The 15,551-nt window shown below is 35.7% G+C and overlaps 1 protein-coding gene across 3 annotated transcripts in view; it reads right to left on the reverse strand.

Moving 5' to 3' along the window:
• KDM4C (lysine demethylase 4C) overlaps positions 1-15,551 on the reverse strand; it is a 251,603-nt gene that overhangs the window by 80,176 nt on the left and 155,876 nt on the right. For all 3 annotated transcript variants that reach the window (XM_071425053.1, XM_071425054.1, XM_071425055.1), the window contains one exon: positions 725-780. In XM_071425053.1, coding sequence (XP_071281154.1) covers positions 725-780 — 56 coding nt within the window. The remainder of the gene's footprint in view (positions 1-724; positions 781-15,551) is intronic.

A 15,551-nucleotide genomic window follows, 5' to 3' on the forward strand; every position in this document is an offset into this window, starting at 1 on the left:
TCTTTCCACCTCCTTTTCCTGGTAAGTGAAAAACAATGCCATACCTAGATCATGTCTTACCACTGCATTCCAAAGCATGAAAGAAAGATGTCTACACAATATTGCTAAGTTACTAAGATGAGCTAATTAATTATGAAATTATTCAAAATGCATGTAAGACTATTCTACTATAGGGCTTGAAAAAACATTAAGCTGCGACATTTTCCACTTTAGCAAGGGTTATTTGCTATAGTTTCTATTAGCCAGATACAGTAATAGTATGTCAGCAACAAAACTATTTTTGACAGTGTGTGATAGAAGTGCGTTTGAAAAAAAAAACCAAATGTCAGAATTGAAAATCATTTCAACCTGATTAAAAATAATTCTTTGAAAATACTGGGTTTAGAAGTTCAAAAGTATTGTATTGTAATTTTCAGAAGCAAAGAAAATACACTTTGCTGTTTGATAAGACATGCAAACAATGTTAAATGAGCTCTCTCATCTACTTTTTTTGCAAGAAGGCCAGCAGATTTGGAACGAGCAAGAGTTTGCAAATACTAAAACAAATGTACATTTTACTATCTAACTATTTAACAAAATGCCAGTGACACATTTCAACAGAAATAAGATTTAGCTTAAAGAGATACTGTCAAATAACTCATGTTGCAAATGCTTTGCACCTGGAAATAGACTGGAAATAAAGTTTAAAATAAGCACATACAGTCCTGAAGAACATATTACTTACTTTTTGTCAGTAGTCTGCTTTAATGCACCCCCTCTCAAATTGCAGAGACAACATTCCTAAAAATAAAAACAGAGTAGAAAAAGTGAGTTTTAATGATGGTTTACATATCAGTTCTATTCATCTGATCTTGAGGAAAAAGCAAACTGCTAAAGCAATTAATTAATTACTGGGTTACAAACTGCCACTTACAAGCATAGCATTTCCTTACAGAGGAAGAAAAGGATACAGTAACAAAAAGAGAAACAACTCATACAACCAAAAGGAAAAAGGTATTTGAGTATTACTTACAGAAGAAGGGATAGAATCACTTTGAAATGTAATAAAAAACCCAAACAAAATCAACACCAAAAAACAAAAAAAAAAAAAAAATCCCCTACACTTTTAATCAGTACTGCTGTAGAAAGGCTGGAAACTGCCACACATTTTACAAAGGGAAAACAAAGTACTCTGGCACATAATGAGTTTAACAGAAGTTACTGAGAAACTGACCCATAAGCTATTGATCTAGCTTAAATTTTTTTTTCTTTTTCTTTTCCCTGCAGTATACCTCCACTGCTTTGATCTTCAGTACAACTCCATCTCTTTCAGGGCACTTGGCAAGGTGTTCAGCAGTCCCCAGGTAACACGCTAAAAAACATGGCTTTTCCTATCTCTACTTAAAACTGAGCTTTTGAACAGATACACTCTTTTCGTCTATCCCACACCTCACTCCTCCTCTTCAGCCTCCTTCACTTTTGAATCTATTCTTTCCTCTAATTCTCTTTTTTATCTCTTATCCCTTGAAAGGAGCTGATGAAAAAATGTTTTGAACATAGCTATTCTTCTTCCCCCATTTTTCTAAAAGAATGAATGTACGAATAGAGTCAAGATATTCTGTGACAGTATACCTATATGAGACCATGTCCTTTGAACCCCTACATTTAAGTTGCCCTTGCAGGACAAACAAGCAAATCAAACAAAAACACAAACAAAACAAAACCCAAAAAACTTTGTTATACTCCAGTCTGATCTTATCTTAAAAATAATGACGGCTACAAATGTCTGTAAGAAATTTATTTGAATGATATATAACATTTCCTATGAAAAACATCTTTCCTAACCATAGAAAAACACTTTCTTGTGACAATTGGATTCTCTTTACTATTCAAGCACAAAATTTTTGCTTTACCAACCAAAACTACGAAAAAAAGAACATCCTCTTATGGAGCACCCTTTTAACTACTGAATATTATTGTAGAGTTTTAAAGAAGAGAATTGAGGTTCATTATTCACAACATTATTCACAACAACCTCAGGATGGGACCTAATATGTTCCAGATCACATTTCCCTTTCTAGAAGTATATATTGACTAATAAATTAGGGACCTAAAAGCTCAAAACTACCCCACTTTCAGTAAAGTTGGTTTTTTCTCTGGGCTTGCAATAGTAGCCAACTGGAAAAACAGCATATTGCAATAAAACACTGTTTCGGAGTGATCCCTGCACCCCTTCCAGGGACCAGGTCACCCCACATCTGACAGACCAGTTCTTCTCCTTCCCTGAATACTAGTGCAGTGTGGTGGACATCAGCATCAACACCAGCAGAGCCCAGCAGGCATCAGGAGGAGGCAGCGGGTGGTGGCACTGACGCCTCATGCATGGGTACTTATCTGCCACTAGAGCAACTCCAAAAGCTCCTGCTTTCCCAGGAAGCTTCTCTCTGTCCACCATCTTTCTTTCCCTTTGTCTCCCAGATGGTGTGGTTGACTGACTGTGGGGTAGAGAGCTCATGCCATTCTCCCCATGTCTTCCAAACCACACAGGCATCCTGGAGGGCACCATCTTGTAAATGCTATTTCCACCACTTTGGGTCTATTTTTGTTTCCCAGGGCTTCAGGAGAGTAGTGATTTTGTATCTAGTGATTCTTTACGATTTTTTTTTGTTTGTTAGTTTGTTGCTGTTTTGCTTTTTAGTAAACTGTTATTTTTTCACTTATGTTTACTCACATTTGTTCTTTATAGGTGGAAAGGGATTGGTAAGAGGAGGTAACTAATTTTATAGTGTCCAGCTCTTTAAATTGTCTTAAGCCAAGACAGCAGTTCTGCAGAGCACAAACTTTTACGATTTATACATAGAGTAATATCTGCAGACTGGGGAAAAGAGCATAAGTCTAACTCATCAAAAATCCATGCAGGGAGAAACTTTCATTCTCCGTTTTCAAATGTGAAAGTTCAGGGGATTCCTCATAAATGCTTGCTAATCTGAACACCTTCTTAACATTGGCCACAAAAATACTTTAACTCTGCTTTGCAAAACAAAGAGTGCATTTGCTCCTATTTTAAGAGCTTTGACATTCTTACGTCACTTAAAAATTTGTTACTTGACAAATGATGACATTTTTCTGCTTCTAATGGATATTTTTCACTTTTACAAAAAACTCTCACCAGGTCATTTGCTGTGGAACTTACTAATGTAGCCACACTGAGAATCCAAGGCCCTAAAGAAATTTTACAAATAAATTTTACTAAGAAATTAAGCTAAAACAGCACAGGAAGAGACAGAAGTCATATATTTACCTACCAACTACAGAGCTTCGACATTAGGTTAAAAATAGAAAAGAAAAAAAAACAGAGGGAAAATTGAATGGAGGAGAGCAGCCCAAGCAAAAGAGAAGATGGCTCTAAATACCCTCATTAGAAGCTTTAAAAAATTACCCTTATGCAGGACCTATAGGAACCAAATATTCTGTCCTCTACAGAAACACCTGTATGTATCTTTGGTGAGCAGAAAGTGTTGGTGGGTACTTGTTCACTGTCTGCTGGACACAGACTATAAACAATTAGATCCCTAAGAACTATTCAAGTTCACCAGTGTTCATAACAAAACTGTGTGGGTAGGAACACAGGTTTAAAGCCCATTAAAACTATTTTGTTTATTATGTCTGCATTGCAATATATTTTCCTATATACAGATGACATGGCTATTAGCTTAACTTGACTCAATATACTACAATTAATGAAACTCAGAGAACCTGACATTTACAGAGACTAATATTCCTAATAAATGTACACATGCCATGGGTGGCAGTGAAATAGCATGTGAACTAGTAACTACTACCCACGTTATTATCCATGAAGGACACAGACCTGCTGAGGTAGTCCAGTGCTCCAAAAACACCTCTCCTACAAAGACAGGCTGAGAGAGCTGTTCAGCCTGGAGAAAAGTAGAGAAGGCTTTGGGGAGACCTCACTGTGGCCTTAGAATACTTAAAGGGGGCTTATAAAAAAGATGGGGAAAAACATTTTATAAGGAGAAATGGTTTTAAATATAGATGAGACATAAGGAAAAGTTTTTGACAGTAAGGATAGTCAAACACCAGACCAGATTGCTCAGAGGCAGTGGATGCCTCATCCCTGGAAACATTCAAGGTCAGGTCATACAGGGCTCTGAGCAAACTGCTATAATTGATAATGTCCCTGCTTATGGCAGGGAATTTGGACTAAATAACCTTTAAAGATCCCTTCCAACACAAACTCTTCTATGATTCTGTGGTTCTGTGTTCTCAAAAAGAAGGAGTATGTCTGCGCATCCCTGTCTACCTGCTGTCAGCCTATTATGTAAAAGTCAGGAAAAGAATGTATTTCATTATAAAGCATCACCTTAGAAGGAATCCAATCTCTTATTCATTATTACTTTGCAAATCCTTTAAACAAGTAATTTTGTCATTCGTATTTGCATTAAATAATAATTTCATAAGCATATTATTTTATACGTATCTAAATTAAATCTTAGACCATTTTAAATTGCTCATCTCCTTCAAAAATCTCCATAACATTCTAGAATTACAAGAAGGCTTTTTCTCTTACAGTACCTGTATAAAGTAAGATATCTCCATATCCATATATAATTCACAAGTTTTATACAGTAACATTCCTTTTATCTTTCACAAAATAAGATTAAAAAAAAGATTAAAAAAAGATAAAAAAAATCATTGTGGAAATGATGCTTTTTTTCATAACAATACATATCATATTCACTATTTCTGGACTAAATGTTTCCCCTTTTCTTCCCAAAAATACCATTTTTGCAACCAGCAACCCTAATCTCACTTCTCTGCTTCAATCACTTCAAGAAACTGGCGGAAAAACCTCAAGTCAGTGTGAATTAACCATGCTTCCTTTGGTACATCCATCCAAAAGATGGATCACCCTTTTTGGAAGGGTATGTCGCTACTCAGGCAAAGCTGCATATTAATTTTTGTTGCATGGATAAATACTACGCAAAACCCAAGCCTGTTTACACTCATTTATATTTTAAAATTAATACAGTTGCTTATCTTTGGGTATTTTTTTAGTGTCTGCCAGAATTCAGTCATAGTCACAGTAAGGCTTACAAAAACCAGTTTTCACATTTCCATATTTCCATGCCTACTTCATCAGCAATAGCTGTCTCCATAGGAGACAGGAAGCTGTCTGACACAGCAAGGCAGTAGAATTCTGCCAAGCCATAGCAGAAGAATAGGTATTTAGTCATCTAACAGTTATTTTTATTGAAAACTATGATTATGCACCACACAATCCTTTTTCTTGTTAAACTGCTATTTCTTCATTGCTAAGGCCCTGTAAATTACAATAGCATCTCCAAATAATTACATTTACTCAGTTAAATGAAAAAGAAATTCAAGCTTAGGTCAGTGGAAGACAACTTAAAATAAAATATATCTTTCTCTTAATAAATTGTGACTGACACATTTTCAAAAATCTCCTCTTAAAATGTAGTTTCCATAACCAACCTAATAATCTCTTGCAGTTCTTTAGCATCCATGCCATTAGGGAGCTTTTAATTTAAACTAGCAAGCAGATACCCTGCTTAAGCCTTTTCCTTTTTACTTTATGCATGATAAACATCAAAAGCCCCATATTGTCCCTTTCTTTTTTGCCATTTTCCATCTATAGTTGGTTAAACAACCACAATTTTTCCACCTAACTGACTTCATCTGTGGCCATGTTCTCCCTTCTGAAATGCAATGAGAAGAGATCTTCAGTGATGTCAGGGAAAATATGTTTCATTTTTATCCCACATCTGGGGAGATGCGCTTACACAGCCATGACTTGTGTAGCACATGGACAATAATCTCCAAGATCTTTTCTACATCAGCAACTGACATCACTGCTCCGCAATCCTTTTGTCTGTATTCTAGCTTCAGTATCTTACAATTTTCTCTAATTATATCTTGTTTTCCAAGTTATCTCAGTAATTTTTTAAGACTTGTTCATTTCTGATTGCCCTTACTTCACAGGCCTCACTAAAAATAAGCCAAAAGTTTGTCTTCAGCTAACGTCTTCTGCTACAGCTTCTGCAAAAGGGATAACCATGCCGGCTGGTCAAGGCAGTAAAAAGACTGTGCAATGTTTGACAGATGCAACTGGAAAAACGAGACTTGGAAAAGGGCATGGCTAGGTACTTCAATAAGAAGGTAGTAGAAGGAAACTAGTAGCAGATTCAAAACAAAGAAAGAAACAAAAAAACCCAGAAAGATTCTTCATACAGTACATATCTGTTTGCCAGATGTGGGTGCTAAAATTTTACACTAGTTGAGAGAGAATCTGCCTAAGTTCATGAAAAAGAAATCCAACAAAAGTTACTTTCTACTAAGTAAATAGAAAGATACTGCCTTTGGCTAAGACAATTTCTTATTTCCACATCGTAGGAGATTGAGAAAGCATTAGGAATGCCTGCTCAAGACACATATTCTTCATCAGGTATTAATTTTTTGCTGTGAACACAATAATAACAGACTAGAACAGACTTTAGTTTAATTCTTTTAGCACATCTTACTGCTCTACATAACCTGCAGTTTTAAACATTCATATGCAGAAACACTACCTAGATATTAAGGAAAATCCAAATGCTTGGCACTAAGCACACATTGAAATATGTATTACATATCATATATATATTTAATTTTCCCAATCTGTGATCCCAAAAAACAAACAAACAAACAAAAAAGCTTTACTAATATATTATTATCATTCAATTAATAAGCTATTATGGTAACTTTTGTCACAGCTTTATTTAGCAGTGATTTTACCTGAAGTAATATTTTCAAGTAGTCGCAATAAATTTTGGCTAGTTATTTGAAGCATTGCATTAGAAAGAACATTAAAGATCATCTAGGCCAACTCCCCTGCAATAGGCAGGAACACCTTCTTAGGCCAGGTTGCTCAGAGCCCCATCCAACTGGCTTTGCACACTTCCAAGGATAGAGCTTCCACCACTTTTCTGGCAAGTCTCAAGGTAAAGAACTTCTTCCTTATATCTAATCTAAACCTTCAGACAATTTAAAGTCACTACTCCATGATAATGTCTTAAGCAGCAATTAGGACTCTATCTATTCAGTAAGTAATGTATTTCCACCATTTTTTATCAGCTCAAGCCAATTGACTTCAACTAGCATCTAAAAACCTAAGAAAAGTGGTTAGGAAAGGTTTTGGGTTTGTTTTTTTCCCCAAAATATTTCTAATAAGAGGTCAAAACAGTCTCAAGAGTCAACTGCTCCAAAGATGAGTCACAATAATGCCAATTTACTAGTCTCCTCTAAAAACAACTAATCAAAACAGGCATCTAATGTTCAACTCTGCTACAGCTAAGTCAAATAGATAAAAATTGTAGGGCTTTGGCTGTTAAACGCATTACGTTTTCTTCAAGCCATTCTGGTTAGCTTTATAGATAGAAACCTTTGAACTGAAAATAGATATCCTTAGTCTTCCATCTCTTTTCTCCATTGCATTGTAATGCCCAAGGTCACACTCCCAGTACTATTAACACAGATGTGCATTTGGATATGGCATTGCTACATTTTATCCATCTCCTTTTCCCAGCTTTTTCATAATTGTGTCTATATTTATCCTTGTGTAAAGCGAAATGGGTTGGTGTTTCTCTTGAAAATGTTGTTTTCAGCAATGGTCCACTAATAATTATGCTAATTTTTCTACACCAAGGGCATAATTTTAACTTGGAAAATAGCTTTTGAAATTACTGAATTTCAATTCAAAGTCCACTACTGTATCCACTTTGAGCTATTACCTTCAGAGACAAACTTCTTTTTTTTAGTGACAAAATATTTGTAAAAAATAATAAACTTCAGAAAAATTGATGTTTATCTAGTAAAAGATTCAGATTCAGTTTCCTGACAACGAGCACCATTCTTAACAGAGTTGCTAGATGCTACCAGTATAAGTCACAACCTTCATTCGTATTTTAAGTGATTAAAGTTCACACTGATTATGGAGGCTGACTAATTCCTTGAAAGAGACACCAACCACAGGCTAATATCTATTTAACATGTGGAAAGATCTTTGGCTGCAAGCTTAAAGTAGGTTCTTGAAAATAGAAGGTGGCCGTGCTTCTTTTTATGGATGAACATTTTACTCTTGCAGTTGCATCCAAGTCTGTTTAAGACCTTTGGGAATTTAAAGTTTACAAATCATCAGCTACCTAATTTCCACATTTTAGTAACTTATCCTGCAAACATTCAGTCTGCCCTGCCCTTGACTTAGGGATAGCAAACAATTTCCTTGCAGTTGCAGCTTCCATATCATACCAAGGTAAAGCAACAGTATAAAGCACAAGTAGCGTTTCACTACACTGTCTATAGCATTATTAACAGCGATCTCTAACACCATAAAGAGCAGGAGAGAGCTGGCTAGGATAAGAAGACTTCAAAATGACAGGGAAGGGGGGTTGAGATGGAAAATGGGAATATGGAGACAATTCCACAGCCAGAGAAGGAATGAGAACTAAGGCTGAGACTGAAATAAGAATTAAAATACTCATTCAGGTAACTGGAGTAAAAAAACTCTCACAACTTGACAGGGGTGGGTACTATGTGTCCTTTCTCCCTAGAATGTACATATATGAAGTAACACACATCCATAAAGTATAAAATGGAGACTATTAGATCCCTGAAGTTGAAGTCATTTCTGTCATAGTGGTGATTAGTCACTCAGATCTAGAAAATCCTTATAGTAGAAAGAGCAACTGTTCCCATACAATTGAACAAGAAAGATTACACTTTCTCCTTTGAAGAGGAGTCAAAAGGAATGAGATTACCTTTCCCAAAATGCTAATAAATAAGCCATTGAAAACATAAAACTGATAATTCTTCCTGCAAAATATAAAGAGACTGCAAAAATCACTTTTACAGAGAGGAAAACACCTGGGGCAATTCCAAGAACAAATACAGGCTGGGTGGAGAAACTATCAAGGCCAGCCCTGGTGAGAAACAGTTGGGGCTGCTGGTTGACAAGAAGCTCGGTGTGAGCTGACTCACAACCTAGAAAGCCAGCCATACCTTGGCTTGCATCACAAATAGTGTAGTCAGCAGATCAATGGAGGTGATTCTGGCCCTCAAAGAGACCCCAACAGCTGCATCCAGCTCTGGGACCATAACAAAGACCTGCTGAAGTGGGTCCACAGAAGGCCAAGAAAAAGATCAGGAGGCTGGAGGACCTCTCCTGTGGAGACAGGCTGAGAGTTGTTGAGCTGGAGAAGAGAAAGCTTCAGGGGGACATTATAGCACCTTCCATGACCTAAAGGGGCTACAAGAAGGATGATAAGGCTTCAAACTGCACGAGGGTAGGTCTATGTTATACAAGAAAAAACTTCTTCATCATGAGGGACACTGGAATAGGTTGCTCAGAGAAGTCGTAGATATTTCTGGAAATTCCAGACATTCCTGGAAATATTCAAGATTGGATGTGGCCCTGAGCAACCTGCTCTAGTGAAAGACCATGTCCATGGTAGGGTGTTGAACTAAATTATCCATAAGGTCCCTTCCAACCTTTCTATGATTCTATTAACAGTAAGAGTAAATGCTTAGCAAACAAAACAGGAATGATGGTGTATCTAAGATATATCTATATATGATATGTAGGCTTATTCCCATTATTGTAGGCAGCAAATATTAGATTTTGACCTGAGTACCTTCAGAAGCTGTACATTTAAGAAAGCAGCAAAATACAAGCTGGCCAGGTCAAGATATCCTGCTACTGGCTTTTTATAGCATGTTTTTCCTCTCAATGACTTTGCAGCACTACCTCTAGAGATCACATATGGACTTTGAGGATAAATTAAGATTGGATTAATTTGAGAGAGGTTCTCTGGTCCAATTCCATCTCCAAGCAGAACCAGACTCAAACTACATCTGACTGAAATCATAACTCACTGTATCACCAACCCTGCAGGGAATCTCTTCCTTGTAATATGAGAATACCCACATAGCTGGAGGCAACCAAAGCTTTTGACACGGGTATCAGTGGCAAAGGTTGATTTGGCAAACTCCAGTGAAGTGAACGAAAGGTCAAAATGAGCTTTGGGTTTAAGCCTTATGGCATTTAAGTTAAAAACATATTTTTTGAGCTTAATGGTCTTCAGTTTGGCTTCTGTGACAGCATCAGAGAAACCCCATATTTACAAGCCTGTTAAAATAAATTGTTCCAAAGGTTGAGTTTTGCAAGCAATAAATAACCTGTAACTAGTATAATACCAAAATCACAAGGAAATATAATGCTCCCCTCATCTGTGTCCATACATGGACATCAGCATTTAAAATTCTCACAATAAGTCAGCTTTTTTGCAGAGGTTTGCAAAAATCCAGAGTTTAAAAAAAAAAAAAATTTAAAAAATAATAATCAGATCTTATTTTTCTGAAAACAAAGAACCACAGAAATATTCAGGGTTTTAATTTTTTTTATTATAGCCAGATTTTCCTGTCCAATAGTTTCTTTTATTAACAATATTCAAATGCATCTAAAGCTTGGTAGAAAAATCAGTCTGAAAATTAAGACACTGTACTCACAGGTATTGAGTTAATTTTGGCAGATAGCAGGCTCTGAAAACAGCAGTTTATAATGGAAATTATGACACCATATTAGAGAGAAGGGCACCACTACAAAAAGAACATTCAAAATCATTATTTTCAGTGGAGTGGAATAGGGCAGCTTGTGAGCAGGAATGTGGAAAAAGCTCTTACATGCCACTTTCTGATGCCTTTGGGAAAAAGAAACTAAAAATCCTTCAAATTACATAGGGGGCTACTCTAACCATAAATGCAAATAAACCCAAAGACTGATTATCCATAAGTAATATGCAAAGCATGAAAAAGCTCATCTATAGAAAAAGAAATTCTGCTATGCTATTTCAACATAGGATCTGTTCTCAAAATCAGTGCCAGCTTATCAGATGAGGTACTTAACAGTTTCTGCAGTGCTGTGGAGAACAATGCAAGAATCACTTGTGAAAAGTCACACAGCCTCCTTCTTAGTGGCCTTATGATAATAATGTACCTGATCATGAAGTGTATTTACCTGTTTCCTGACTTGCTCTTCTTTCTATTTCTTTCCTGTCCCAAAACTTTTGTAGTCTAAATAACAAAGGTACTCCATGTTTATGTAGTATAGCTATTGGGTGACCACATCTTTGCTCATTGTACAGTATGTTGCATTCTCTGTAATGCCAGTCATTATTCTTCCTGACTTCACTAACTTTTTCCAGCTGAACCATTTAAGATTAATGAGGCGTTTGTTCTCAATCAAGCACTTTACATGAATTCAGTTACACTTTCAGGATCCATGCAGATGACTTATTAAATATAATTTTATTTTTTTATATTGTTTTGGGGGGTTGATTTATGGCCATTTTTGCCCATTAGCATAGACCATTCTGTATCACTCTTCTCTTCGGTCAATAACTGTTATCAGGACCAACTGCCTAGTAGAATATAAAGATGCATTATCTATCATGAATGCAGGTATATCCTAGAGGGTGAAAATTTGACAAAAATTATTGTAAAGCATACTTCTTCAGCTACTTAAAATGCTGAAACTGCAAGAAAACAGTATGCTTCCGAATCTCAAAATCAGTTTAATAATATAAACTGGAATAGCTATCAAGGAAAAGTCTGGCTCTGCCAATCTAAATCCACATAGCTATTTTTCTATTTCTGTATTTTAATAATGTTCATAGTTGGGATCCACACATAATAAAGTTTTATTTAGCTATTAAGAGAACTCTTATTCCTACAGTGCTCTCATGCTTCCTTGCTTTGCAAATTCATACTGACATACAGAAGCCTAATAGAGATCAAATTTTCCATGAAGTTAACATAGCTGCTGTGATTTTAAGAAAGTATCATTAAACAGAATTTAAAACAATTTTTGTAAGCAGAGGAATGAGAAGGATTTTTTTCTCCTAAGAAATGAACTCTGAAACAAGGTTGTACCAATGTTTCATAACTTCCATTATATTCTTCATTACACAAAACTTTCTTTCTCATTGTTTTCCAATCAACCTTCTCTTCAGGATTTAATGCCTTAGCCAGAAGGGAACTTCGCAGATGGGTCATCTTCAGCTTAATCTCCTTCCCCTATGAATCAATATGAAGCATAAGGAAAACAATTTCAAGCATCCAGGAAGTTGGACTTTCAAGGAGTCAGTATTTCCTAGTAACTAAATCTTCCCATACTGTGCACTCTGCTCTCTTCTGAGATAAAAAAAAGTAAATTCTGGAAGGCATGTGTATATGTAATTCCCACAGAGAGGCAAATCTGTTTCAGATATTCTGCAACAGCTGCAGTTTTTTAGCAATGATTATCCAGAATAAAAATTTAGATGAATGTGATTTTTCATTTAATTCATGTAAAAACTTGAAGTCTCAACTGTGTCAGCTGGAATGTAGCATACACTCACACTATATTCCCTACAGTAAAAAAAAAAAAAAAAAAGGTTGAGCAAATAAGGAATTTTCTTTAATTTCATCTCCCTCTCCAGAGAGACTCATGGTACTACATAGCAAGTTAAAATACAATTAAAATAATATATGTAAAACAACATGTATAGAAGACACATTTTGTGTTTAGTTTTGGTCAAAAAAGTTGTAACCAGGCTGGAGAGGTCCAGAGCAGGGCCATATAGAGAACCAAAGGACTGGGAAGTCATTTGTTCAGCCACAAGTAAAAGCTTAGGGGAGACTTGATCAGGTTCCAGCATTTAATGGGTGGCTATGAAGAAGATGGAGATTCCCTTTCTTACAAGGAGTCACATGGAAAATACGAGGGGTAAGGGTACAAGTTATTCCTGGAGACAATCTAGACACAAGACGAAAAAATTTCACAGCAAAAACTATGGCAATAACCTCCCAAGAGAACTGGTGAATTTCCCTATGTTAAACACTTGAAATTCATCTGAGCAGGGTGTTAGGCCATCTTGTCTAGACTGTGATTTTGCCAAGAGGCATTGGACCAGATGATTCTTGAGGTCCCCTTCCAACCTGGTATTCTATGATTAGATGAAAAAATTATGAAAATTTCAAAATTGATTCAGAAAATAAGTAACTGCATTTAATTCAAAAGAAGCATAAAACTTTAGGTTGCGGATTGGTAGGACTAACTTGAATTGCTGATTTTCAAAAGGGAAGGTAGTACTTTGGGATAGAAGTACATTTAACTTGTCATTTTCAATGTACAGAAGATTGGTTAAAAGAGAACCACATTATATTAAGTAAAATTCTAGGATTAGATGAAAGTATTGTACTATTTTGAAGTGAAAGCTGTTAGGATAATCTAAGGTTATCATCCAAACTCTGAAGGGACAGAAACATTACCCTAAAAAGACAAATAGTATGAAATACACATCAGCAATTATTATCATGCTGATGTTAGGACTGAGGTTCCACACAAGCAAAAATATACTAGCATATTTAAGTTCGATACCAAACTAATAAAGTTTTCCCCAAAGACAACTACATCCACAATGTTTGCAATGAATAATACTATCCAAGCAAGCAATAGAGAACTACAGAAAAAACAGAATTCAGTGTCTATTTTATCAGTCTGCCTCAAGGTACAATCAAGTCTTCTTCAACTATTCCTGAAAAATGTTTCCATAACATGTTTTCAAAAGTCTGAAAGAAGTAGCTTCTATAAAATCTCTATATATCCCAGCCCTGTCGTTCACTAGTTTTAGATATAAAAATTAATAAAAAATCCTGGTATTAATATTAATTTCTGCTAATGCAGCTTCTTAAAGTCTCCACAAGTAATCTTGTCCCTAAAAGACAAGACAGAGGTTCCCTTTCTTAGAAGGAGTCGTGTGCAAAATATGAAGAGTAACGGGTACAAGTTATTCCTGGAGACAATCTGATGAGACAGAAGAGGAAAAAATTCCAGAATGGCAATTGCTTATGTTACTCTTAATTATACACACATAATTTTACATTACAGAATGTGACTTTTTTTCCTTTCTGCCTTCCCCTCACTATACTAAGAAAATTAAACTTTTCAATCCTCCCTTGTGGAATGGTTGAAATCTATCAGGAATTATTAAAAAAATTTTGGTTTCTTGTAATTTCAGTTGCAACTCTTGTATCTTCCATCATGGTATTTTGAACATTTTATGTCTACTGTTACAGTTCTTCAGCTAGACTCTTACCAAAGCTGAAAAGAGCAGACAGATTGTTCCATGGATTTTTTTTTCCAGGCTTTGCTTCTAGTACAAAGCTTAAGCATCCTCATGTCATGTTTCAGATTCTATAGAACTGATGACATGTTCACTTTGTGACCAGAGTGGTCACAACTGCAGCTGGCAACAGGAACTACTGCTTAGGTAGAGTCTGCCATATTATGTCTGCATAGCTGGCAACTCTTAAGTAGTCTCCCTATCTCTGCTGAACTTCATATGATTTATTTTTCAATAAACTTTAACACTTTGGTACTTTTTACATAAACTCCCCCAGTTTCTGTGCAATCTTTAAACTGTTTAAAGTAGACTGCTTAAAGTAGTTTAGATTTCCACATATGCGCCATAATGACATGAAAAGTAATCAGCAAATGATGCTCAGAAATTTATTCTCTTAAAACCATTAAGAGTCCTATGAGAATGGTTGCTGGTCTGAGATATTAAGGTTGAGAGTAAATCCATATTGCTATGTGTTTGGTAAATATTATTTTCATCATCTGTCTTCTGCCACTGCCAATATCAGAATTTAAAATACCATCAAAAGCATCTGAAAGTTAGGATGCATGAAATCTTTTGCTTATTTCTTACTCCCATGATCTGCCACAGCAAAAAAATCAGTGCCCTGTACTTCAATAGACACCTCTTGGTATTCTGTCATTGTCTAGGTTTTTGGAAATTGATAGATTCAGCACTTGGTCAATATTTTTCTTGTTATCTGAGATAGGTTGTCTGCCATCCATTTCCTCACATCACCCATTCTGTATCTTTTTAAAAAACAACAACATATTTTCCAGGCTGATGTAATTCACCTAAGCTCTGCAAGCTCTTGTAATCACTAATAGCTCTGAGATTGTTACTAGCGCAAGATCGGCATGTCAAAACTTTTGAAAGACCATACTATAAAAAAAGTAACTTTGTTATCATTCATGTGTTTGTATTTAACAAAGCATCATTCACTTCCCTGAAACAGGATTTCTGCTATTTATCTTGGGTAGCAGATGAGTAGTATCTATTGCTCCTATGTCTTGCAGGTGAAAAAGAATATGTGAATAGCATGTAGTAACAAAGTGAATGTGGTAGCATGTGAATGACATGTAGTAACAAAGACTAAAAGACAGCAGAGAAGAGGACAAGTTTGTAAGTAAACATATTACTAGTCTACAGGTCTATTCAATCTTCAACATTTCATTAAAATTTTCCAACCTAATGATGATTTAAGGCATTAAGATGGAACTTTATTCCTGTGGATATTTGAATGAAGGACTCTCTTGGGGTATAAATTCATTTCATTCAGGTTACCAAAACAGAGCTACAGAAAGATGATTTTGTAGC

The sequence above is a fragment of the Agelaius tricolor genome, unplaced genomic scaffold, assembly GCF_023055355.1.
Source record: "Agelaius tricolor isolate 1412-34295 unplaced genomic scaffold, bAgeTri1.0.p SCAF_4, whole genome shotgun sequence".
NCBI lineage: Eukaryota > Metazoa > Chordata > Aves > Passeriformes > Icteridae > Agelaius > Agelaius tricolor.